Below are 27456 nucleotides of genomic sequence, written 5' to 3'. Positions count from 1 at the left end.
CAAAAAACGAAATTAGAACCCCAAAATTAACGGTGAAGTTTCAAAGCGATTTCGGTGAAGTTTCAAAGCGATTTCGACGGAAGCTAAACGACGACAGCGGTGAACAAGAAACGAGTATCGATTTGAAGTGAGGAATGACGATTACGGCATTAGGAGGTATCGATTAAATCATCTTCTCATCCATTTGTTTTCTTCTTAAATCACATGGTTTTAGTAGAAGAAATTCTCATACTGATCGGTGGTTTTATTGTATGGTGAACAAAAAATTGAAGCTAAACGAGAGAAAAGGAGCAAGAAACGCAACGATCCGGTGCACACTAGCGACATAAATCCAGGTTTCTTCTAAAAAATCCAAAATATTAGGGTTTGATGAACTACTGTTATTTGATATGAACTAGCGTAATTTGATGTTGATTCATTGATATGAACTAGCGGTATTAGAATGATTGATATTAGACGATTGATTGATATGAACTAGCGGTATTAGATTGTTCATCCCCCCATCCCCTGTATTAGGTTAAATTTTGAAATTGGGGCTTTTGATCTAACTTGCCTTTTTGTTTAAACAATTAACGAATGTTTTATTAGGTTAAATTTTGATATTGGGGCTTCTGATCTAACTTGCCCTTTGTTTTCATCCGTTTTTAAGCAAATTTTTGGTTGAGCTGGATGAAAATAATAACGCATCCAATGAAAATAATTACGCCTGGTGTATAAGATTTGTTGAGCACAAACCAGTGAAAATATGTCAGTATGCATTCTATAATACAGGGATTAACAAGTCAAAAAAGGTCTTAAGGGTAGAATTAGTTAGTTTTGGTGGGGAAATCGTTGAAACTGATGCAAGATGGACATCCTATGGCTTTTATCACTAAGCCTTTGTCCACTAAACAACTTCTTTTATCAGTACATGAAAAAGAATTGTTGGCAAAATAATAACGCCTGTTTTATAAGCTTTGTTGAGCACAACCAATGAAAATAATAATGCATGTTGTATAAGATTTGTTGAGCACAACCAATGAAATTAATAACGCCTGTTGTTATATGAAAAAGCTAATTTGCTTGATTTAATTTGTTTTGAAATATGAATGTAGGGTTTGCTGATGATGATGATGAGTTTGAGCCCCCCATTAAAGACTTGATAGGCAAAAGGGTCGAAAACACAAAAAAAAGGGCAAAGAGTTTAACTGACCAAGATGATGATGACTTTGAGCAGCCCGTAAAAAAGAAACCATCGAAACAAGACAAGCAGATGGATCCTACAAAGGGAAAAAAGACGATTAAAGAAGCGGAACCAATTAGGACGGAACCAAGACCGTACTATGAATATCTTCATGAGGTAATAAGCCTAAGGTGTAGTCCTTCAGGTTTCTTGGATACAGTAAGACAATTTACAGAAGCACAGGTAGCGGATGTGAAAAGCATTGGATTTGGTGATGTTCTTGATATAAAGCTTAATCATATAAGAACACGTCTAGGTTATTGGCTCGTACGAAACTATGACGAGCAATACAACACACTAAACATAGGAAATCATAAGATAGAAATCACACGAGATTCAGTACATGATGTGTTTGGTATTCCAAAAGGACATGTTCCAGTACGGGAAAAAAATAAGCCTCGGAAAGGAGCGATAGTTGAAAAAAATATTGCTACTCAAGGGGTCGAGACAACTATTGATGAGTTAAAAAACCAGTGGCCGGACACCAACAGAATTACTCATACATTAGTTGCAAAAGCTATGAAAAAAACAAACAAATGGCGGCAGATTATTCAAGTTAAATTTTTTAGCCTACTGGAACACGTTGTTTGTAGAGATTACAAAGTCAACAACGGTTAAACAAAGTTTTCTACTTGCTAACGTGATGTCGTGGTCACAATCAAATTTAATCCAATTACTACTAAATAGATAGTGGCAAGTGGGTATCGAACACAGGGAGTTTGTGGAATATGTGTTATTTGAAGGTTTATCTAAGTTAACTGAAATTAAACTAATTGCAATGAAAGTAAATTCAAAGTGTTGGATTGGTTGATTGAGTTTTAAAAACTAAAATTACTATTCTAATTGCAAAATGAAAATTTGGTTTGTAGACAATTTAGAGACAAATGACCATCTTTAGTTTCCGGTTTGCTTCGACATTTATGCTATCATTCCACTAGAAAGAACTGCATAGACATAGTTCATGTGTGATTACTTGTTGTGATAAAAGGGAACTAAGTACTCAGATTCCTAGAACGTGAGGTTGTTACCCGATGACCAATTAACCCTTACCCAATCCTAATTCTACCCATGATATCTCGATTTCCAACGGCACCACAAACGTATGGTTTCAAATTAGATTAACATAAGAATCAACAATTTACAAACAATCAATCACACACCATAACAAACAATCATAAAGACAAAGTTTGTTATTCTAGAAATTAGGAAATCAAGCATAAAGTCTAATACAAACCTTCAACCAAAGATAGTCATCAAGAGTTTAGCCACTCATGGCTTGAATCATCATCCTCACATACATATCAATGTTCATAAGAATTAAAAACACTAACAAGATGTTTAGAAATTGTTTTCAGCTCTCAAGAACACCAAAAGTTCGCCTCTAGACTGCTAGTAACCGAATGGGATTGATTGGACTTGAAAGGACATCATAAATCCGCGTTAAAAGGTGGAAGTTACACATTTACGCAGATCAGCGCCTTAAGCTACGGTGGCCACCGTAGCTTACGGTGGCTTGGAATGGCTTACAGTGGCTTTAAACTGTCATACGGTGACAATTTATGTCAGGGACCACCGTAAGCTACGCCCTCCACCGTAAGCTACGGTGGGCTTCAGCATGAAATTTTGTTTTCAGCATAACTTTTTCGTTTCAACTCCGTTTTCTTCGCTGTTTTCACCTACGTTCTCGTAATTTCGTCCTCTATCATTTTATCTTCTTAATTCTTCAATTCCAAAATTTTATTTTTTTCATTTATTCTCTGTCTTTCAATCTCCAATCCAGTCGCGTCTATTCGAAGCTTTATTTCCACACATTTAAGCCCCGAATGTACCTGAAACACAAGCAATCGTAGTTACCTAATTCAAGATAAATACATGGATAAATGCGGGATTAAATTATACTTTATAACCGTTAAGGGTTGTCCTACGGACTACCCGTCACATCCCCACACTTAACCGTTGCTTGCCCCCAAGCAACTCGTCCAAAACTACTAATAATTCCTCAAGCGATCAACATGAATCAAGCAAACAAATGTCCTCATTTTACTAGCTTTTCTTAAACCCCGCATAACACACCCCTCACAATGACTCTCCACTCGGTGACAAATAATACTAGCAAAGATGAGCTAGAGCACACTTAAGGCAAATGGGTAGTTGAACAATAATAAGCTTGTACTCAAATCGGTCCTTCGCCTAAAGAATTTGCTAAACATGCATGCAAATCAAAGGGACTTAAAGGTTGTAACACGGCAAGGCAAATGGGTAGGAAATGGAAATACATATGCGAAGTGGCTAACGATTCAACCCGGTCTTTTATTTCTAACTAAAACAAAACATAAACAACTATATACAAATTATCTCATTCATTTTTTTTTCATTTTTCATTGTTTTTTCTCTTTTTTTTCATATCTCTTTTTTTTTCTTTTTTTTTCGATTTAACAACATAACAAACAAGCATACTAGAACAAGATGATTATACTAATAGACCGGGTCAAATACGGGTTAATTTTTTAAGACAAAGTAGGCACGGGTTAACAAAAGATCGGCTCAAAGCTCAAATGGGCTACTAAAGTCCAAACCCCTGCCCCTCTCACTACCATGCTCATATATATAATTTATGAGGTCCAACCCCCCAAATCCCACACTCGCACTCACCATGACGAGGCTACCTAATTGCCCTAATCCTTTTCACATGCATATCAAGCTAGGCCTCAAACCGCATTCAAGCACAAGTTCTAATGCACCACCACCCATTTCCATTCTCATCAAGAAAAAATGTATTCTAATAAATTCAAGTAGTGGCTCAACTCTCACCAAGAAAGAACAAGGGGATATGGGTTGCCGGTGTGTCATACAATTTAATACTCAACTGTTCAATTTGGACCATTTTTCGCTTGATTTTTTAAAGATTCACAATTTCTTTAAAATTTCCCATCATCCCCACACTTGGGATACTTTGTCCCCAATGTATGGTTTTAAAGGGAAGATCGCTTAAACACCAAAAACATCAACTTTGTTTTTTTTTTTTTTTTATAAACAAAAGCAAACTAATAAACTAACAATATTTCAAAGCTAAAGAACACGACAAGTCTAAGGAAAAAGTACATTGACCTGGTGAAGTTTGACACAATAGATATTGTTATTGATCCAATTTCCTATCACCACCTTCACACAAATATCCGCACATCTTCCCCACACTTGAGTGTTGCCATGGCCCTGAAACATAGAAAACTAAAGAAATAACAAGATCAGTGAAAAACCTCGGGTTGCCTCCCAAGCAGCGCTAAGTTTTCAGGTCTTCAGCCAGACCGTGCCACCCCCATTTAAGGTGGCTCAAAGAAGCGGTTCCTGCCATCTCCATCACTTCCTCGTACCATTGAGCAAAATGCATCTTTCTCGTTTCGACTCGGTGGGTAATCAAATACACTCTTGCTTGAACCCATATGTTTTTCTTCACGGTCCGGTGGGTGATTTCTTCTCATTTTTGAACACCTTTTCACTAAACCCGCTATCCTTCGCCAGAACCAAATCGTAACTAATCATCTTAGTCTGAACATCAAATGACAACTTACGGTTATTTTCGGTCATGGTAATGATTCCTTCTCTACAATCGATTTGAGCATTTGCCGTATAGAGAAACAGTCGACCAAAAATCACCCTTTGTTGTGACGCCATCATGGTAGTAGCATAATATAAAACCAGAAAATCCACTGGGTATTCGAATTCTACCAACCGAATCATAACATTCTTAACCATTCCCCGTGGACGCCTCCAACTTTCATCCGCCAAACTCACCATGGTGTCTGCATCCTGAAGTGGACCAAAATCATACATATCATATAAGTCACATGGTAGCACACTCATACTCGCCCCATAATCCAATAATGCATGGGGAATTTTTAATTTTCCCACTCGAATCGGCACAAGTGGTGTTCCATGCTCTTTATCATTCTCGACTTCGGCATCTTTTTCCAAACCTGAGTTCACTTGATACGAAGAAGTTAGCAATGTTTCATTAAATTTAGTATTTGGAATGGTGCTTACCACATTGATGTTAATGCTTTTTGTGTTCTTGGGATTTATCACCGTGTCACTTGGTGATTGACCTTTTGATTTCTTTAATAATGCCACGTCACTTGCAAGTTGACCCATTTGAGTGGTCAACGATTGAATAGCTTTGTCACGGATTTCATCTTTTTGCATGCGAATATCATCCATTTGATTTCTTCGCTGCATCTCTAGTTGCATTGCCTTGAGCATCTCCATGACCTCATTTCCACCAGAAGAACTTTGACCCGAAAACCTACTTTGATTATTGAACGGTCGGCGTGGAGCAAAGTTACATTGACTTCCTTGAAAATTCGGGTTAGCTTGGTTTGAGGGATTTCCATATCTAAAGTTTGGGTGGTTTCTCAAACCGGAGTGGTAAGTATTGGAATTCATGTTGTAATTTCTACCACCCCCTCCTTGCCCTTGCAATGCATTCACCTCCTCATATTTCCCTTCCACTCCTTGGAAATTTTCAGCCGCATGTCCTAACTCATACAAAGCGCACAAACATCATAAATTTGATTCGAATTTTGAACATTACCATCGTCTACCGCATGCACTTGAGTTCAGGTAATGGCCGGTCGTGCTCTCCTTGATGCTTGAGCTTTTCTTTTCGATGTGACCGCCATTTGCTCCAAAAATTCCCAATTGTCATGCTCGTAATTCGTGCCAAAAGTGCCATTTGTGATAGACATCAAGTCACGAGCATCTTCGGCACATAACCCCTCATGAAAAGCATTCATCAACTCCCATAGCTCTATCCCATGATGAGGGCAATTCTTTATCATCATGTTAAACCTCTCGAATGCTTCATGAAACATCTCACCCGATTGTTGTTGGAAACTTCTCAAACCTTTTCTAGCATCATTTGTCTTTTGAGCGGTATAAAATTCATCCAAGAAGATTTGTTGCATTTCCGCCCATGTATAGATAGATACCGAAGGTAGGGTGTAAAACCACTTTTTCGCTTTATCTTCTAAGCAAAATTGGAATAGCACCAATTTAACATCATCGGCTGAGAATCCTTGATCCCCAATAGTATTACAAATCGAATCGTAAGCCTCCAAATGAAAATAAGGCTCCTCCGTTGCTAAACCCTTATATTTTGGCAAACTTTGTAACGAATTCGTTCGCACTTCGAACGTCCTCCCTTGATCATTATGAGGAATAACTACTGGCGAAGGATTATGAGTGATCACCGGTCTAAAATGTGCTTCTATGCCTCTCGCATGTTCTCGAAGGTGTCTTCTTGGTACCCCCAACCGAACTCTTGGACGTATAGGACCCATTGGTCTTTGAACTTGCATGCGTGGAGGCCCAAATTGTTGTGGAGGTGGTTGAAATCTCGGCCCCACATGAGATTGTTTAACTCATCTTTGCACCTGTGGACCTTGTGGTGGCAATTGTTGAGGTATGATTTGTTGTTGAGGAATCCCACCAACACTTGACATCCTTTGATTTTGACCTTGAACATAGGTATATTCCCCTTGATCTCCATCACCCCCATACATGTATCCTTCTTCATCATATCCCACAAAGTCATCCTCAAACTCATCATCGAACCCATCTTGTCTTACTCTCGAAGTATGTTGAAATTGCACTCTTGGTTGGAATGGAGTAGAATGGATGATAGATGGACCGGTTTGGTATAAGTTAGGTGGTGGTATTTGTGATGATGATGGTTGACTGGCTGTTGGGAAAAATGTTGAATAAGCTGGAACAGCAGATGATGTAGGGTTGTAACTGAAGGAGTATTCAGATTGTGTGTTCTCAGGTAGGGTAGTGTTAGTTGGTTTGATTTCTGGTGTAGATGCAGGAGTGGTAATATTTGGTGATGGTTGTGTTGAAGATGGTATAAAGGGTGGTGTAGGTTCACCCGTAGTGGGTGGTGGTGGTGGATTCATGTTTCTGATTGGTGTAACTGGTGTAGTAGGTGTTGTTGGTGAACCGCTGATTTTGTTTTCTCTTAGCAAAATTATGTTCCTTCTCAAAGTCCGTTCAATTTCTGGATCAAATGCCAATGGTGATAGCTTGTGAGAGCTCCTAGTACGCATGCACCTATAAATACCTGCACACTAACACACCCAGCGTAAACATGAAAAATAACAAACTTAAAAAGATCAAAAATAACACACGTTGCGCACTACTCCCAGGCAACGGCGCCAAAATTTGACGTGATGTCGTGGTCACAATCAAATTTAATCCAATTACTACTAAATAGATAGTGGCAAGTGGGTATCGAACACAGGGAGTTTGTGGAATATGTGTTATTTGAAGGTTTATCTAAGTTAACTAAAATTAAACTAATTGCAATGAAAGTAAATTCAAAGTGTTGGATTGGTTGATTGAGTTTTAAAAACTAAAATTACTATTCTAATTGCAAAATGAAAATTTGGTTTGTAGACAATTTAGAGACAAATGACCATCTTTAGTTTCCGGTTTGCTTCGACATTTATGCTATCATTCCACTAGAAAGAACTGCATAGATAAAGTTCATGTGTGATTACTTGTTGTGATAAAAGGGAACTAAGTACTCAGATTCCTAGAACGTCAGGTTGTTACCCGATGACCAATTAATCCTTACCCAATCCTAATTCTACCCATGATATCTCGATTGCCAACGGCACCAAGAACGTATGGTTTCAAATTAGATGAAAATAAGAATCAACAATTTACAAACCATCAATCACACACCATAACAAACAATCATAAAGACAAAGTTTGTTATTCTATAAATTAGGAAATCAAGCATAAAGTCTAATACAAACCTTCAACCAAAGATAGTCATCAAGAGTTTAGCCACTCATGGCTTGAATCATCATCCTCACATACATATCAATGTTCATAAGAATTAAAAACACTAACAAGATGTTTAGAAATTGTTTTCAGCTCTCAAGAACACCAAAAATTCGCCTCTAGACTGCTGGTAACCAAATGGGATTGATTGGACTAGAAAGGACATCATAAATCCGCATTAAAAGGTGGAAGTTACACATTTACGCAGGTCAACGCCGTAAGCTACGGTGGCCACCGTAGCTTATGGTGGCTTGGAATGGCTTACGGTGGCTTTAAACTATCATACGGTGACAATTTATGTCAGGGACCACCGTAAGCTACGGTGGGCTTCAGCATGAAATTTTGTTTTCAGCATAACTTTTTCGTTTCAACTCCGTTTTCTTCGCTGTTTTCGCCTACGTTCTCGTAATTTCGTCCTCTATCATGTTATCTTCTTAATTATTCAATTCCAAAATTTAATTTTTTTCATTTATTCTCCGCCTTTCAATCTCCAATCCAGTCACATCTATTCGAAGCTTTATTTCCACACTTTTACGCCCCGAATGTACCTGAATCACAAGCAACCATGGTTATCTAATTCAAGATAAATACATGGATAAGTGCGGGATTAAATTATACTTTATAACCGTTAAGGGTTGTCCTACGGACTACCCATCACTAGCCATTGACAAAGAGGAAGACATTTCGAAGCTGGATTGGTGCTCGTTTGTTTTAGAGTCGCTTAAACGAACTAGACATGGTTGGAAAAAACTAGACTCACAATACAATGGACCAGTTGCATTTATAACGGTATGTTTTGTAAACATCTTTAAAATGTTAAGCTAATACAATATTGTTAGTAGTAATTTGTTTTTTTTAAACAATTATATGCAGCTTCTATACACACATGAATTCAACAAAAGGCACAAAATTTTCGATGAAGTTGTCGAACTACCTGTCATAAAGTATATAACATCTGGCATAATCGACGACATGGAAGAGTATTTATACAACAATGGGCCGCTGTCAGATGTTGAAGATCATGATGAAGTTGACAAAGACAAAGAAACGCATGACAATCGCCAAGATCAACAACATGCGACTGCCTCGGACATCCATAGCGGTGATCATCAAAATGAACAGGCTCCAACAACGCCATTCGAAAATGTAAATCAACAAACTTCGACGTTATTGACGGACCTGTTCACTGACAACATCCCATTACACGAGGCTGCTGCAGTACAAGAAAACCTCACCGCATTTGAAACGATATTCAAGCCTATGACAGATATGGATGATTTCACAATACCACCAGTGGATACCACAAAGGTCTACAAAAGAAGAAACCAGGCTGGTGAAGATTCAATCGAAGAATGTTACATACCATCAACTACCGATTGGTTTGAGGGCTAGAATCCTAGTGAACATATTTCAGATTTGAACCTAGAAGATATGGACATCGGGTCACAAACGCAAAAAGAGCTTAACTACTGCTCCACTCCGCTTCAACTAACCGGGGTGGTCTATGATGCTGCTGCGCGGGAAGCCTTAAACAAAAATAAGAAGGTACACTCATTTAGATTTTTGTTTATGGTATTACTAATAACACATGCTTTAAGAACCTCATATATGTAGAATGCTTGTTTATGGTATTAAAAAAATAACGCCTGTACAATAATAAAAATCACGCTAGTTTAGAAAAATAATAACGCATGTTAGCTTATGAAATTAATAACGCATGACTTGAGTCAGGCTTTCGTATTACTATAACTGGGTCCAGTTAGTGAAGACCATATTGTTGTTTACATGGCATGCTATAGTGTCCCAATTGTTATTTGTGGTGTTTAGGCTATAACTAGGCCCAATATAGATCACTGGAAGAAGAGGCCAGTTAGTATAACTCTTGATTTCATAAATAGTGGAATGGGCTTCGAATGATATAGGCTACACATGAAATTAAGCTTTTGGGCCAATTTATTAAGAGAAACATTGGGCTGTTTGGGCCAATTTAAAAGGAGTAACATTGGGCTGTAGTCTTCTGAAAAGGAAAATTTTGCACTAAATTTGGTTTGAAATAAAGGCCATGATTAACAGAACGGACAAGAACATAAATACAAATTAAAATTACGCTAGTTACATATATAATGACGCATGAAATTGCTAAAAAAACTACGCTACTTAGATAGATAATAACGCATGATATTCTGAAAAGGAAAAAAATTGCACTAAATTTGGTTTGAAATAAAGCCCATGATTAACAAAATGGACAGGAACATAAATACAAATAAAATTTACGCTAGTTACATAGATGATGACGCATGATCTTGCTAAAAATGAAAACTACTCTACTTATATAGATAATAACGCATGATATTGATAAAACTCCAATTCTGCAGCTGTTGTTGAAAACAATGGACAAGAATATAAATAAATACATTTCTCTGGTTACGGAAATGAATAATATCGTTATGTACGCAAAGGAAAAGTGTTTCTGGGATCCAGATATAATGAGAATGTGTAAAAGATGGGATGATGCAGTTAAAAATACCGTGACGACTGATCAAGTAAGCTCTGGAGGTGATGAGGCGTTTCAAAACAAAGATGGAGAGGGTGGCGATACAAATCAAGAGTTAGGAGGGGATGGAGATGCAAACGTGGAAGATGAAAACACAGGAAAAGCAAAAGGTAGATAAGAATTTGTGTTATTTCTTAAGATTAACGGTAATTTAAGTTCAATAATGACAAAACGTTTGTAATTTTATAGGATGTCATGATGTTGATAATATGACATATGATGATGGGGGTATTTCAGACTCATGCCTGGCTGCATTACAAACCATCGAACCAGGTGTATACAAGCAGACGACAGAAGATAACAAATACGATCATTAATTGCTAAATTATTAACCGTATTCTAACTTGTGTTTACAAAAAATTAACCTACTCGAACATACAAATAGTGACACAAGCAGATGTGGTACACCAAATGGACCAAGCTGTAAATTTAGCAGAGTGCAGTCAGCAAAAAGCACAAAGTCAGAATACAATAACCGAGTCGATGTTGAATGAGCTTGAAAAGATAAACCCTGACGTCTATGGTAAAGAAATGCCTCCCACCACATCCGCTAAAGAAACTGATGAAGTGACGGATGCAGAAATGTAGTCGGTGGAGACGCTTTTAAGATTGGCTCCCATCTTACAAACATCAAATGAAAGTAAGCAAAAATCTCCCGTGTCTGCGAACACAAAGAAAACGGATGAAGAGAGACATACAGAACTAGTGAGAACGCGTATCAAAATGTTGAGGGAAAAGAACGAAAAACAAATGTCAGAACTAGGTGACGCATACAGATCACCTTACTGCAACAGGATAATCAGCTTATATGAGCCACTTCTGGAACGTGACCAAACGATCATCTGTTACCTCTTAGCTCCGGTCAGAGATATTGGGTAATATATTTTGTCTCTTTTAAACCGCTTAAAATCTTGATCTCTTTTTAAACTGTCCTTTTTGGTTTTAAACAACAGCTCATTGATATACAAGTCTGAAAGTGGAGTCGAAACACTAAAAATCATTTTTGAAAGCTTTCACCCATCGCAATACATAGCTTCAAATGGAGTGGACGCGTTTGTAGATGTGTTAAACTTTGAAGAGAAAAAAAGGGACAAAAAATCATCATCCCACAGGCTGTTCTTGCCAAGTACAATGATTGTAAGTTTTTCCATAATAATCACGCATGTATGAATTTTACTTAGTTAATCACGCATGTTTGTATTTTAATATGTTAAATCACACATATTGAAATGTAATCACGCAAGTTACATGATAATCACGCATGATGAAAGTTAATGCACACATGTTTAATGTTAACCAAGCATGCTATATGATAATCACGCATGATTAAAGTTAATGCACACATGTTTAAGGTTAACCAAGCATGCTATATGATAATCACGCATGTTGAAAGTTAAATGCACACATGTTTAAGGTTAACCAAGCATGCTATATGATAATCACGCATGTTTAAGCTTAATGGACAGATGGAGTTTAATGAAAAAAATCACCATAATTTTTGCAGCCTGGCGAAATGTTTGGGCCAAAATACACAGACAATGATCGATTGAAAGTATTTGCACCAAGCCTAGACGATATACTGTGTAAGTATCAGGTCAAGAAAGTTGACACATTGGATCTTATCTTCATTCCAGTACTACTATCTGATCATTTTTGGTGCCTATGCTTTCACTTGAAAAATGGCGAAATCGAGTTAATTGATAACTCTAGGTTTGACGAATCGTTTAGCAAACGCTACCGTGGGCGCCCTGAAAAGCTGGTAATTCTTGAATACTTAGCTTTATATACAAAAACGACTATATACTATAGTGACTAGGTACTAATATGATTTTTTATCGTGATTATTGCGAAGAGTTCTAGTACTATACCTAAAAGGCAAGATACGACGAAAAGAGTGGATAAAAAACTTGGAAACAACAAGCATAATTCGAAAGGAAATGGATTGGAGAACTCTTCAAAACGGATGTGACTGTGGTGTCTTCACTATGAGACATATGAAGACGTACAAAGGCAAATCACCATGGAATCCGGGGTTTGTAAACGAAGATAAAAAGACCATTCAAGATTCACAACTTCGATTCTTGCGGTACCGATATCTTAGTAAGATTGTATTGTCCGACTACAATCTTATAAGGAAAGAAGTGTACGACAAAACTAAGGAATTTACGAAGAATGCAAGCACCGTAGATGTTTTGCGCGATCTAGATAACAAAATTAGTGACCGATTGGATCAGTTCTTCAACCTTGAGAAAGTGAAACAAAATGCTACCTCGTAGAACTACTTTGTTGCAAACATATTTGACATGTTCATTTTTTATTTTTATTTTTAATTCTTAAATTTGCTGATTACTCATAAACTCATAAACTATGATATCAGATAACATGAAAAATGTAAAAACAATGGGAAAATTTCCTTATTGAAACACACTTTCGATTCAAGAAAAACACTTAGATAAACATAAAAAGCACATGATTTCACTACCCAGATGAAAATGACACATAATACCCATCAGAAAAAGGACTTCAAAAACTTGATCTTCATGTCCATAGAGCATCTTAAGACGGTTATTGCATCCGCAAGCTCCTTTAATTGTTTCTCATCCCGCTCTCTAGATCAACCATAAACATCATAGCCACCTCTCGGACACTTGACTCTTTCATACCAGATAGCAAATTGAAAATCTCTTCTCGCCTCTTCATGTTCTCTTTGACCCTAGACATGTTAGTTTCCAACAAGTCTTTACAAGACTTGTCTTCAACAATTTGTTCCTCGATTCTCTTTTTGAGATAAACACTCATACCTGATGATGAAGAGGAACCACAAGATGAATTACAAGAATCTGCCATCTTTGAGGTAATAACTGAATGCTCTTTCAATGATATATAAAAGGAAATAGCAAACAAGAGGACATCTAAAATTATTAAGCATGACAGCTGTATGGTTCAGAAATAATTCTAGCTGTTTTTTGGAGTTTTCTTGGTCCAGTACATATATTATGTAAGATAATTACGCATGTATATATTATCACGCAAGTATAAAAATAATCATGCATGAAAGAATAATCACGCATGGATTGATAATCACGCAGGACCTACTTGTGAATTATTTAAGCTACTGAACTTTGATATGCAAGATGCAGTGCAAGTTGATATAAAATATAATTAATCTTAATAATAATGAAACCTACAAGTAGCCTTCCAAATCGACATGACTAGTAATTATGTGAGATATTTAATTTCACTTACCAAATCTCCCACAACTACCATATTAAATCACAATCTTCATACATATACGATTCCCCATATTAGATTTTTGAAAAAAAATAACAACTCTCATCAAGAAACAAGAATGTCTACTGATCCGACAAGCAATGCCATCAAGGAGCTCCTCTCCAGCTGCACGTTGACAAAGCTTGCGTCTGATGTAAACTCTACTAACAGTATTTTTGATGTGCAGAGGAAGGTCTTAGAACAACAGAAGATGAACCAGGAAGTCTGGGGGAAACTACTACAAGAACCAAAATCTTCGTTGAGGGACAACGGCATAAAGCTCATGAAGGATCAGGCATCTGCTGATCACTTGGTTTACTCATATCTCAAGGATGCAGTGGAGACGGTGCAAGAGAAGATGGAGACCCGTGACAAGGAGCTTGGGAAAATATTCACATCGAACTAGGTGGTATGTCTGATTAATCAACGTTTTTTGTTGATTTTTGGGGATGTTCTAATGTTGGTATTTTGAAAACTTACAACTATGGTGGTTTTTGGCAATAGAAACTGATATGTGGATATATTTAGGAAAATCATGTAGGCTTACTTTTAACATGTTTTGATAACTTTTCAGGCATCTATGTATGGTGTTTTGGCATTATTTATATGAAAAAGGCATGTTAAATATTATCACACATGTTACGTTTAAAGACGCTAGTTGTGAAAAAGTGATCTGTGTTTGGGTATGTTTTCGATTGAAATAGCTGTGAACAGGGGTTATGACAGGTTATACAAAATGTTAGAGAGGGGTTAAATGGTCATTTGAGATCTTCATCTGAGATATGATTTTAGGTTAAGGACCAATACAGTAAAATAACGCATCTGCATATTGAAAAGGAGTAACAAAGGATCAGTTCAGATGGTTTACATAATCACGGATCAAAATGGTCTTAAAATAACGCATGTGCATATTGAACAGGGATAAAAAAAAGTATCAGTTCAGATGGTATACATAATCACGCATCAGATGGTATAAAAAATCACGAATCAGGATAGTCTTGTATATTTATGATTTTGGTCTTTAAAATCACGCATGTTAAAATGTTAGTTGTTTCTTTAAAAACGCATGAAAAAACCATGATTAAATATATGCAATTGTGGTTCAAAATTTACTCGTCGTCCTCGTTTAGCTCTTCCCATTCAGAATCACTATCATCTGCTTCGTCAACCTCCTCATACTCCTCCTCTCCCTCACCAGTTTCTTCCTCCTCGTCCTCTTCGTCTACTAAACCAGGATCAATCTCCAACTGAATTACTCTTCTTTTCTTCCCCTTCTTATCGGCAGCACTAGCTTGACCCTTTAAAACTGAACAAGTTCGGATATCATGACCTTTGGTATTGCAAACACTACATGTCCGACTTCTCTTGCCTTTTAGACTAACCATCCTTTTTTTTTTGATTTAATCCGCTTATGTGAACCGTGACCTTTGTTTCTAATATCGGTTGGCACACGGACTGTAGGTGGAGCATCAGTGTTCGGTTTCTCGTAACCGATTAACCTTGAATATCTATCAAACTTAGGGTCGATGGGTTTGGTTATGCAAAGTTCATCAACCATTTCTTTCATCTCCCTCATCCGATCCCTGACTATAACTAGATGATCAAAATCTCTCATCAAGTTACCAATAAGATACTCTCTGGTCTGCATTATCTCATATGCAACCTCTTTGACCTTTTTATGCCCATCATTATCATCAACACTTAAATCAAATGTGTTATTTAGATCATTCGGTACCACATCTTTGGTCCATCTTCTCATAACGTACTTGTTGGGAATTTCTTTAACTTTTGAACATTTTGAACACAAAGTATATATGTTTGCACAACAATCCATATTGTTCAAACCTGCGACAACTGCATGATGCAGTTACATCCTCCCCCTTCTTGAAACAAACCTAAATAAAAGTTTGAAAACTAAAAATCAAGGAAAAAACGCACGTTGTTATGTAATAACGCATGTTATCTAGTATAGATAGTGTTACCTCTAATAAACCGTCACCGTGGGCTTTCCAATCTTTCATACTTATCTTCAAGAACGGTTCCTCGATTTTAGTCTCCATAGGAAGACACTCGGACATTGTTCCATATAACTCTGCCTGTTGATCAGCAAAGATGGACCTGGTGTAAATTTTCATAGCATCATCCTCTAAGGTAGTTTCAGACCAGTTATCTGGGGTTGTATTTCTAGCAATATGGTCATTTTTCCGATGGTTGAATCTTTGCACGTCCATTGCACCATCAAAATGGTTAAAGAACTCAACAAGGGTAAGTTGAGAATTCGCCACCTGACAGAAAAATTGGTTTTCGCTCTCTGATCTGGAGGTGGTCCGCATGAGCCCAGACATAGGCTCATGACGATAGAAAGTTGGAATCCACGAAGATCTCATGTCAAACATATCTTTAATCCATTTATTCTTGGTTAGACCGAATTCAATCATTATCAGTTTCCATTCTCACTCAAACGTTTCTGGCGCAATCGAATCAGTCCATACAATGTCACACATACGTCTTTTGAAGTCTTCGTTGTTACACAACTCATCTCCCACCTATTAAAACAAAGGATTGGAATGAACAAAAATCAGAAATCTTAATAATTATTCACACTTTAAAAAAAATGAGTGTAGGAAATAATAACGCATGATGAACTTTTTGTACAAGTGCATATAAAAATCAGAAATCATTATAGTTATTACGCCGGTTGTAATAGTAATAACGCAAGTTGTAGTTGTGTCTAACCTTATCGGCAACTTTCTTCATTATATGCCACATACATAATCTGTGCCTACTCTTATTGAACACTGCCTCGATAGCTTGTTTCATCGCCGGGTCCTGATCAGTGACGACCACCTTCGGCTGCTTACCAAATGAGTCCAAAATGATTGTAACAGCCATTTGTATGATTCAATGCTTTCGGATGCTAGCAACCCGGCTCCAAGCGTCACACTCCGACAGTGGTTATCAATACCAGTAAGGGTACAAAAACCATTTTATACCTTCAAAATGATGAAAAAAATAGAATAAAAAAACAACAAAATTATACAAAAAAAAAGTTAAAACATTAAAGTGAATACTAACTTGTTGGTTTTGAATGTAGAATCAAACGATATGACGTCTCCAAACTCAGCATAGTTACATTTGCACAAACCATCGGCCCAGAACAGGCCAGTTAATCGCTTGTTTTCATCGACTGAATGTATAAATGAATAATCAACCATAAACTGCTTTTTATCGGTCAACCTATTTATAACCATATCTGCATTATACTCTCTTATATAGCTATGTATCCTAGCTCTAAAATTCTTGCAGTCGTCTTTAGATGCTCCAACATTTTCAAAACCTCCATATCTTTGTCTCATTATATTGAACGCTTTCACCGGCCCAAGATTCAATGTACCAAGATCCCATATCATCTCTTCTTGTGTTTCGGACAGATGCCTATAAGCCGGTAATAAATGCATATCTTTGGGGCACACGAATGAATGATTATGCACTTGAACAAACTTATCAACCTTATACAACACCCCATCCATCGAACAAAGCTTAATTTGAGCTTAACACCCAATTCGAATAGTCGGTATGTTCCTACTTTTGTATGGCTCAGACAACTTCGAATAAGGATCATCAAAAGCCAGAGGTTTATGCCCCTCCTTTGAAAACACAAAGTATTTAGTCTTGATAATACCACCACTATGGTGTTCACCTCCTTTTCGAGCAGAGAACCCTGACTTCTTGGCATATGTCTGATAAAAAAACATATTCTTGTTCTAGGGAAGTGAATTTCATTCCTATAACAGGAACACATGATGAAGCTACCTCAGGAATATACAATCTTTCGTCTGTACATTTTTAAATGACAAAAAAAAACATTAGCTCTAAACCAAAACACACAGTCATTCATCTAGGAAATAAAAAAAATAACGCAAACAAAAAAAAATCACGCATGATATCCTCAATAAAAATGCAGGTACAAAAAAACTAGCCAGTCCTGTATACTTCATAATAATAACGCTTGTTTGATGGAATTACACAGGTCTCTAGCTTATAAACATGCGTGATTTATCACACATTCATTTCAAAAAACTAATTATCAAACAATGATGCACGATCAAATACAAAACATCACATAACAATAATTTCGTTGATTTCTGGAAAATTAAAACGATTAATTGACAACTTACTGGTCTGATCGTCGAATAGAACATGGTTGTCTGATGTCGGATTCCTCAAATGCTCAGCAGCGTCAGGAACGGAATGGAATTCAGCATCCTCAAATTCAATATCATCTGTATTTCGTGCATTACTGCTCTGTGGATCCATTTCAAACAATAAGTGATAGTAACCCTAATCGCACACCTATAACCGCTAATTTGATACTTTGAAAAATGGAAAATATTTGAAACTGATTCGAATCGTAATTACCGGGATACAGGAGATAGCGAACTCGCATAATTCTCTTGATGTTAGTAAATTACTGAATTACCCTGCCTCAAGAATGAAAAATGTCTAATTTGCCCTTGATGAGAAATCTAAATTCGTGCCACGCGTTAAGATCTCCTTGTCGCGTACATGAAGTATGATTAGGGCTTTTGTACATTATACTTTATATATATATATAAAACCAACTCATGTGATAAAGATTAAGACTAAAATAAATAATATATGTATTCTTCTTATTATTATTATATATTTGATAAACCAATTTGTTAGCTACAATATTTTGATTTTTTTATCTTTTTTTTTTAATTTCACCCCTAACTTTAATATGAGTTTTTGTCTTTCTATGAATTTCATCCTCAACTTTTAATATTAACATTTAAAGGTGCTATAGTTTCTAAAATTTTTGTAACCTGTCATTTTGACACTCCTCGAGTTTTACATGCTTATTTCTATGTATATGTCAAATATAAATTGACGTTTTATGTTTCAATATAATTTTTATCGAAAAGGAGTCATGTTCAATATAATACATTTTGTGCTTATTTTTATGTACGTTTTTAGTTGGTCTACATTTTGACGTAACTTTTGTTTGAAAACGGAATCGGGTCAATTAGAGTTACTTTACGTTATCAGTTGACCTGCATTTTGGTGTACATTTCTTTAGGCTTTATAAATTAGAGTTGCTTTACATTTGATGAGTAATGGCAATTATAATACCTTTTCGTACTTATTTTTATGGATTTTTTTTGTTAGTCTACCTTTTGATCATTAGGAACTTACAAAAAAAAAAAACTCAGTACGCTTAAATCACGTTAAAAGTAATCGACCTCCGCAACGCGGGGAATCAATTCTAGCTATATATAATTTTACAACTCCTTAACTACAAGTAACTTTGGAATTTTTTGTTTTGGCCACAAAGTTTCTATATATTTTAGTTTCACTACCAAATTCTATTAACTATATTCTTTTTTTGTTTTTAATGGATAATTTTCATTTGCACCACTCATCTTTCGGTTTGTTAATTTTTTTTTCTTTTTCTTTTTTGTTATTAGAGGATAATTTTCATTTGCACCCTTCATTTTTAGGTTTGTTAATTTTTTTTCTTTTTGGTTAATAATTTACGTTACAACATCTCTTTGAACTTTAACTTTATTAAGATTATCATTTTGAGTTTTTAATGAGTATTCAGTTAAGTGACTTATTTTTATCTACGCTTCGACGAGAATTTTCGTAACAGTGTTTTTAAACCAAGCAATTGTTTTAAACATTATTTAAAGCATTTGTATTTTTAAATTGTCCAACGCTCATCTCTAAATACACCATTGCAACGTGTTTTTTATCAACGTATAAACCGACCCGCTGTAATGCAAGGCCGTCATGTTTATCTAATTTATATGTGTTTTAGTGTAAAGTTTGTTTGACTAACTTGACATTCGTACACAATATGACGTAACTTTTCCATGACTTTCGAATATACCGTCGCCCGTGATTTTTGTATAGTCACGTTCACGATTGGCTTAATTTTATGTGTGTTTCAAACCCGCCGTGGAGCGCCTAGTTCTAAATAATACATTAAGGACATGATAAGGATAAAAGGGTATTTTTAAATAGAATATAAGGAAAATTGTGAGGTTGAAAAAGAGAGAAAACATGTGACATTAATTGAAATCCTTTATTATAAGGGGCTGTTTGGTAGCCTCTTAATGACCATTTAGATGCTACCTTTTAATGGTTTAAAACCTCTGAATAAATAAGAGGTAACCTTAAGTCTAAGTGGTTAAGAGGTAACATCTGAATGGTAAATCATCACATGTAACATTCTTCTACCTTCTCATTGGTAAAATTCTTAATGGTTCCATTAAGAGGTAGCCTCTTAATGACCATTCAGAGGCTACCAAACAGCCCCCAAGGTATATTAGATTAGATTTGAAATTCGTTTTTGCTTACAATTAAAATATTAAATCCAACAAAAATCATCAACATTGACACCTTTAGATAATGCGATTTCCACGCCTTTATACATATCTATATCTATAATAAATAAAACCATTGGGGGACACTTGTCACCCATTGGTTTAAGCAAAATAAGCAGCCATGTCAGCACACATGTGGCATATCTCATAGTTGAGGATTGAATCTAGCTTCTTTGGTAAGTTTCTTAATCTCTCTCTCTCATCAATCATTCGCCTCACACTATACGAAAACCCTATACGGCGATTTCCGTCTCACGTCTTCAACCGATCTTCTTCCCCGGCGATTCTACTTATCACGGTTTCAATCGATCTTCTTCCACAGCCTTTATCAAACTATTCACCTTCATCAGTGATAATCGACGATAAGTATTCCGATATGCTCTTCTTTTCCGACTGATTTAAAGAATAAGGTTTGTTTCGAAATTTATTGATTCGGGCACTGAATGTTAGTTAAAGAATCATGTTTGATTGTCTGTTTGGTATTGTTTTTTGGCAGAAATTTTTGCTTTGGTTTGATTGTATGATTTTCCTTCGATCGTTTGATGAACACAGCCCCTGTTTGTAGTTATTGTTTAGAATAAACCTCGATTGATGTTTTTTTTTACTGTTTGAGTTTTTTTGGATGATTGATTGATGATGATTATAGTTAGAGTTTTAATCGGCGATATTAGGGTTAAATATTGAGTTAGTGAGTGAATGTTAGTTAAATATTGAATTTATGTTGTCTGTTTGGTATTGTATTTTTGCACAAGATTTCGTTTGGTTTGATTGTATGATTTTGGTTCCATCTTTTGATAAACACAGCCCCTGTTTGTAGTTATTGTTGAGGATTAAACCACGATTGATGTTTTTTTTTGTTTATAATTTGAATGTTATTTGAAAAGTCTCTTCATATGGACTGTTTGTTTTTTGTTTTAGATGAACACATTGATTGTTGATACTCAATATTGAAATTGATACGCCGAGTTTTGTTGTTTATTTTTTTTTACTAATCAGTCTGTATAAGGAAGGCTTATGTGAACTGTTATTTTTTAATAAATCTTATATACGTTGGTTTATTGTTCCTAACAGAAATTAAATTTAATTTTGTCATTTACTGTACATCGTTTGAAGAAGAGATGGTGTACGGATTCGCTGCCCGCGTGTGGAAGAACGACAAAAAATTGCTGGTTAGTGTAGATATTATAAGCATTTATAAATTCACTGATATTATAATTGCCATTAACGAGTTTGCCTTTTCCTTTTACAGAAACTTCCTACAGATTATGGTGAATGGATTAAGAAGTTTGCTTATCCAGAGAAGAATGCAGTCATTCGGACACTCAATGGGAAGATCTTTGAAGTCAAAGTGTTCAACCTTACAGGCGACTATTTTCTTTACAATGGTTGGTTGGATGTGGTCACGTCATTGAAATTATCAGATAATTCGTGGGTTGTTTTCAAGTACGAAGAAGCTTTGACTTCGTTCCGCCTGTTCCACTTTTATCAAGATATTTCGCATGCGCCTTCTAACTACTTCTACTACAAAGCTGGACATGTCAAAGACCGAGACGACTCCATGGTAATTGATCATATAATGTTGAAAAATTATTTTATCCTTGCATTCATACATTGTTTTGTATTTCATGTATAGCATCGATACTGATATATGGTTATGTACCGTGTGTAGTATGTGAACATGTTGTTTGTTCATCATTCCCTCCTGAATACCTGTCCATCATATCCTGTCATTGTGCGAGGGGCTGGAAATCGCAAATGATTTGTTATGATGGATGTGTTAGACCATGAGCTTTACATTACTACTGGTTGGAGTTGAATCAAGAAGGAGATGTCGATAACGGATGATCATTTGTTGGTTTTGGAAATGGTTGATTTCAATACGTTTGATTTGAGTGTTTTTAGCTGTAAGCCTGCCCTTCTAACATTCCCACCAGAACTCTGTGTGATAAAAAAAAAAGAACAAACTGATGAGTTAATGTCTGATGATGACATGCCTAATCCGATTGCTGAACCTGTTATTAAACAGAGTGACGATGACGAAGTACCGGTTACTTTTGTTGTTGACAATCATTTTGTAAGTTTCTATTATTTACTTATTTATACTTTTAATGTAAAATTTGTGGTTATATTACTACTATTTATTTGAATACCAGTGTTTAAGGAATTTTATTATAAAAATTTGTATTTTTATTTGTAGCGTCTGAAGAAGAAGTGGGCACATACGCATGGCTTGGATGGATTTGACCATCAAGGATGGCGAAGGTCGAACTTGGGACGTGGTTGTTGGTAAGGAGTTATCCCAAGGCTGTCCACGCTATAATGTCACCGGTATGCGAGATTTTGTTAGAGACAAACACTTGGTATATGGTTCCCACTTTCAGATGATATATGTTAAAAGTCAAGGTATGTTGCTTTACAATTGAGCTGGTGAAGTATGTGGTAGATGTTGGTAGCATATGTTGGACAAACAGGTTGTGGTTAGACAATGATTAGTAGTATTTTTTTGGTGCAGTCATTATGATGATCGTTATGACTTGATATATGTTGGTGATACGCTTATACTTTTTTTGTGGCCATATTTATGTATGGCTATTATCATCTGTAGACTTAGGATGCCTGTGTCCTGACATTGTTAATGTTTTTTGCTACATTTTTGTGTTTATATTAACTTCCCTACGACTTGATGACTTATGCATTTTAAAATGAAATGGTCCAGGATTGAAATTGTGTGTTTGTTATAGTATGGTACAATTAAAGCATTGAAAATGTTGAACAAAAGTTTTTGATTATGTTTGGTTAATTTCTATTGTTTAAATCAAGGAATGACATTGGTAGATAATTTTTTTAATTGTGAAGTTTCTGATTTCAATTGTATAATTTTTTTTAAAACTTTAAAATTTCTCTTTTAATCAAATATTTCTTTTGTAAATTTTAATTTAGTAATAGTTTTGACTTTCAACATGTAGATTAGTAATTGAATATCCTCTCCATCTGTTTCTTAATTGTGAAGTTTCTGTTTTCGAATTAAAAAAACAAAGTTTTATATGAATTATAATCAAAATTCTTAATGCTGTTTTATTTATTTTTGGAAGGAAAAATCAGATTTCAAAAGTATAATATGGAAGTTTTTTATGATCCGGCGGTTGATCGGTTATGTTTTTTTTTTTTTGTAATCAATGATTTATAAAATCCATTAAAATCATTCCACATTTAATTAATCTATTAACTTTATTTTAAAAAAATCAAATTAAACCAAAAGATTACATTTATATACTACCAATCATATCATAATTATAAGTAAATCTTAAAATTATTAAATTTTCATTATTATCATATCCAACTTAATTTACAACAATTATTAAGTTTAAAACAAAGTAGGGAAAAGTTGAAAAGTAAAATTTCGAATATAGATATAGAATATAGTTTTATGATTATTTTAAATAAATTTTGTGTATGTATTTCGGTAGTTTTATGATTATTTTAAATAAATGTACTTTTTTAATAAATTTAGTTTCCTATTAATAATAGTATATAATTACGGTAAGTATTTTTAAATTTTCAATTTTACTGAAATTATTAGAAATTGAATTAAAGTCAATCCATTTCTAACTCATTATAATTACGGTAATTATTTATTTTATTAATAAATTTAATTTTCAAGTTTACATAAATAATTGATTACTGATTTCTTATATATATATTTACTTATAATTACAATTTCTTTCATCCTCAAAACAGTTTCATCATATTATGGTGCTATTTCATCGAAATGGATGAAAATAATGTGAATATGTTAAACAATCTTGATTGGAGATCAAAGTTGTTTACCATAAAGGTCAAAGTTTTAAGACTTTGGATGCGTGTGAATCCAAAGAGAGAAGGCGAAATACTTGCTATTGAAATGGTGGTGATGGATGAGCAGGTTAGAGATTGAATATCATTTTAATTTTAAAAATATATTTTACTTTATTTCTTGATATTTATGTTAACGAATTTTATTTTTTTTATTAGGGGACGAAGATGCAGGCTACTGTTTGGAACAAGTTTATGAAAAAACATGAAATTTTGCTTAAAGAAAATGAGTCTTATTATATTTATAAATCTCAACTTTCTGTGATTAAGTCTAATTTCAAACACTTTGACAAGCAACATGCTATTAGCTTAAAATTTGATACATCTGTTAAAAAGTGTGAGAACTTTGATGGAAGTGTGCACGGTATCTGTTTAGCATCGTTTCAGTCCATTAAAGCCGGTGAAGTCGATGTCAACTATCGAGTTGGTTTGTACTTCATCATATATAACAACCAGATAGGAATTAACATAAAATATAAATATATTTTTTTAAGAATGTTGGCTTTTGTGCTGAGTATATTTTGTTTTGATCAATATTTTTTACAGATTTTATTGGATATGTAGATGAATGGTCTGAACCAGAGGCGACGAAAACAAAGATGGGAAAAGATAGCAAATACATGAACTTGCAATTGCTGGATGAAGAGTCTGTTTATTGATTTACCTAATTTTAATTCATTAAAACTTTAGTATTATATATTTATTCTTTTATGATATCCTCTAATTTTTTAAATTTCTATTCATGTAGGGGTATCAAGTTAAACTGCACCTTGTGAGATGAGTACTGTGATGAGATGTTTGACTATATTCAGAGCCATAAAGAGTAAGTCCATGTTGTTCTTCTTGTGCAGTTTGGTAGTTTCAACAAGTATAAAGGTATTTTGCTGTTTATAATCTTCGTTAATTTTACATAATTTTTTGTATGCTTTTTAAAATTCAATATCCATTAATTTATATTAACTTTTTTACTCAGGGTAGACAACGCTCTCTAATGCTTTCCATATAAGAAGACTGTTTATCAATGCTGACATAGAGGAGATTCGGTCATTCAAAACCAAGTAAATATGGTTTTAATTAATATGAACTACTTATTGTTGTTATTAAACTTTTAGTTTCTTATTTTATTGTAAACAGGTTTGTGGAGAAGATATGTAAAACATCATCTAATAGTCAGAAATCAATTGGTTCATCAGGAAGCATCAGTGTTGCGGATGACTTTTTAGTTAAGCATCTGTTTTCCAATTTCTGTGATATTACTCTGTTTGAATAGGTATGTATCCAATTTTAAATATTTTAAATAAATACATTAAAGACACTATTTTTATCAATTTATACTTACAATCTCTATTTTCCTACATTTAATTTCAGCCATGTGAGGTCATAGTTGTTGGTACCGTCTTGGGTATTGATGATAAAGACGACTGGTATTACCTTGGTTGCGAAGAGTGCAATCGAAAGGTGGAAACAACTTTGGTCATAGATGAGGCTGAAGACGGTGCTGAGGAACCCAAGTTTAAGCAGGTTTTGGTTTGCTCAAATCTTGAATGTCCTAAGGAAGTTGTCGGTGCGACACTAGTGTAAGTTAATTTTATTTGTTGTTAATTAATAATCGCTTTGCTTATATTACCAGACTTTACCAATGTTAATTGAATATATTTTGTGAACTACTTTTTGTCCATTTAGTTTTAGGATTCCGATCAGAGTACAGGATTCTGCAGCCATTTCGTCATTGACTTTGTTTGACCGTGAAGCCAGAAAAATGTTTGGCATGACTGCAATTCAGTTGCTTGAGAAGTCAAAAGTGGAACAGGTAAATAATTTTACATCAGTTTTATTTTAAGTTGTTATATATGGTACATATTAGTAATGTCGATATATGATATTTATGTTTTCAATAAATTTTAATTCACGTATTATAGGCATCGTCGGAAGAGAAAACCATGCCCAATCAGTTTAAAATTTTGAATGATAAAAAGTATGCTATCAAGATTCAGGTTAGTCAATTCAATATTGACAACCACACAGATGGGTATGCTGTTCATAAGCTGGTGAATGATCCAGCCATTATTGAATCTTTGGAGAGCCGAATTCTAGCTGATCAGGTTAAATCATACTAACCTTTTAATTAAAGACATGTTAGAAAATTTATTATTTTTGTTGTATCTAATTTGTTATTTTATGAATTGCAGGGTGTGAACGAGCCGGATGCTGATGTTTCACTTAGCGATTTATCAACTCAAAATCCTTTTGCTCTAAAGGTATGAAATAAATCTTAATTTCGTAAAATACCAAATTTTTTAAAGATTTCTTTTAGTTTCTAATGTTGAATATATCATACATGAGGCTGTGGATTCTATTGGGGATAGCTTCACACCCGATTGCACATCTAAAGATTGTTCAAAGACTTCGTCTGCGGAACTGACGCGTAACCTTGCGGACGTTTATGAAGTTGAAGAAACCACGTCTCTGTCATCAACGAAGGTTAAAAAGACTGGTGACGCCGATGTCGCAATTGATGGTGTGGAAACTATCATGCTGGTTCCAAAGATTGAAAAGTAGTTCATGTTTGAAGTATATCTTGCAAAAACAATTTCGCTGTTTTCCGTATTTTGATTGTTTGGTTTGGTTTGGATGTTTGATTGGTTTGGACAATTTTTGTTATGGTTGGTTGTTTTGTTGGTTGGTTTTTAGACAAAGTACTGTTTGTTTTTTGAATATTGCATATGAGTTATAATTCTTTAAGGTTTATATTTTGGTTAATTCATGTTTGTTTTATTGTTTTGCAAATTTGTCAAGTTTTATTATATAGACAAAAAATGATTATCCAGTTATAAATTTTGTGTTTTACAAAGTATTATTCTTAAAAGTGTTATTGCTTTGGTTTTATTTTTAAATAGCAATTACACATTTCATATGAACTAATTTAAATACTTTATTAATTTTATAAATAGTAAAACTATATTTTTAAGAATCCTCAATATTTTCAAACTTATAATATGAGATTATAAAAAAACCGTAAATTTTTAAATAATTTACCAACAAATAAAATTGGTAAGAATTTGTTTCCTTTTTTAAATTATATAACCGAAAATCTTCAATTTTCCAGAATAAAATCAGCAAAATATTTATAGATTTACCTCCAAATTTTTATGATTTAAATTGTTTCCTTTTTAAAACTTATAAGTGATTTTTTTAAAAAAATTTAAACTTTCCTTTTTTACAATACACTCCAACACTATAAGAAGCTCTCTTCTTATTTCATACTACACACACTCAATGTTTTAGTCTAAAACAAAACACCCTAT

At 34.6% G+C, this 27456-nt stretch overlaps 2 protein-coding genes and 1 non-coding gene across 3 annotated transcripts; 1 reads left to right on the top strand and 2 right to left on the bottom strand.

The window, feature by feature from the left end:
• Positions 1 to 4672: 4672 nt before the first annotated feature.
• LOC110923786 lies at positions 4673 to 5662 on the bottom strand. Its single transcript, XM_022167845.1, has one exon. The coding sequence runs from the start codon at positions 5660 to 5662 to the stop codon at positions 4673 to 4675; it is 990 nt and encodes a 329-aa protein (XP_022023537.1).
• Positions 5663 to 6028: 366 nt separating this feature from the next.
• Positions 6029 to 6134, top strand: LOC118487017. The gene has a single exon (XR_004880184.1). It is a non-coding gene; the product is annotated as a small nucleolar RNA R71 (small nucleolar RNA).
• Positions 6135 to 6639: 505 nt separating this feature from the next.
• Positions 6640 to 7173, bottom strand: LOC110923787 (extensin-like). Its single transcript, XM_022167846.1, has one exon. It carries the CDS (start codon positions 7171 to 7173, stop codon positions 6640 to 6642), a length of 534 nt encoding a protein of 177 aa, XP_022023538.1.
• Positions 7174 to 27456: the final 20283 nt, after the last annotated feature.

This window comes from Helianthus annuus, chromosome 14 (assembly GCF_002127325.2).
Source record: "Helianthus annuus cultivar XRQ/B chromosome 14, HanXRQr2.0-SUNRISE, whole genome shotgun sequence".
Classification (NCBI taxonomy): domain Eukaryota; kingdom Viridiplantae; phylum Streptophyta; class Magnoliopsida; order Asterales; family Asteraceae; genus Helianthus; species Helianthus annuus.
Note: the sequence above shows the minus strand (reverse complement) of the source record. Positions and strands in the feature narration are given on the sequence as shown.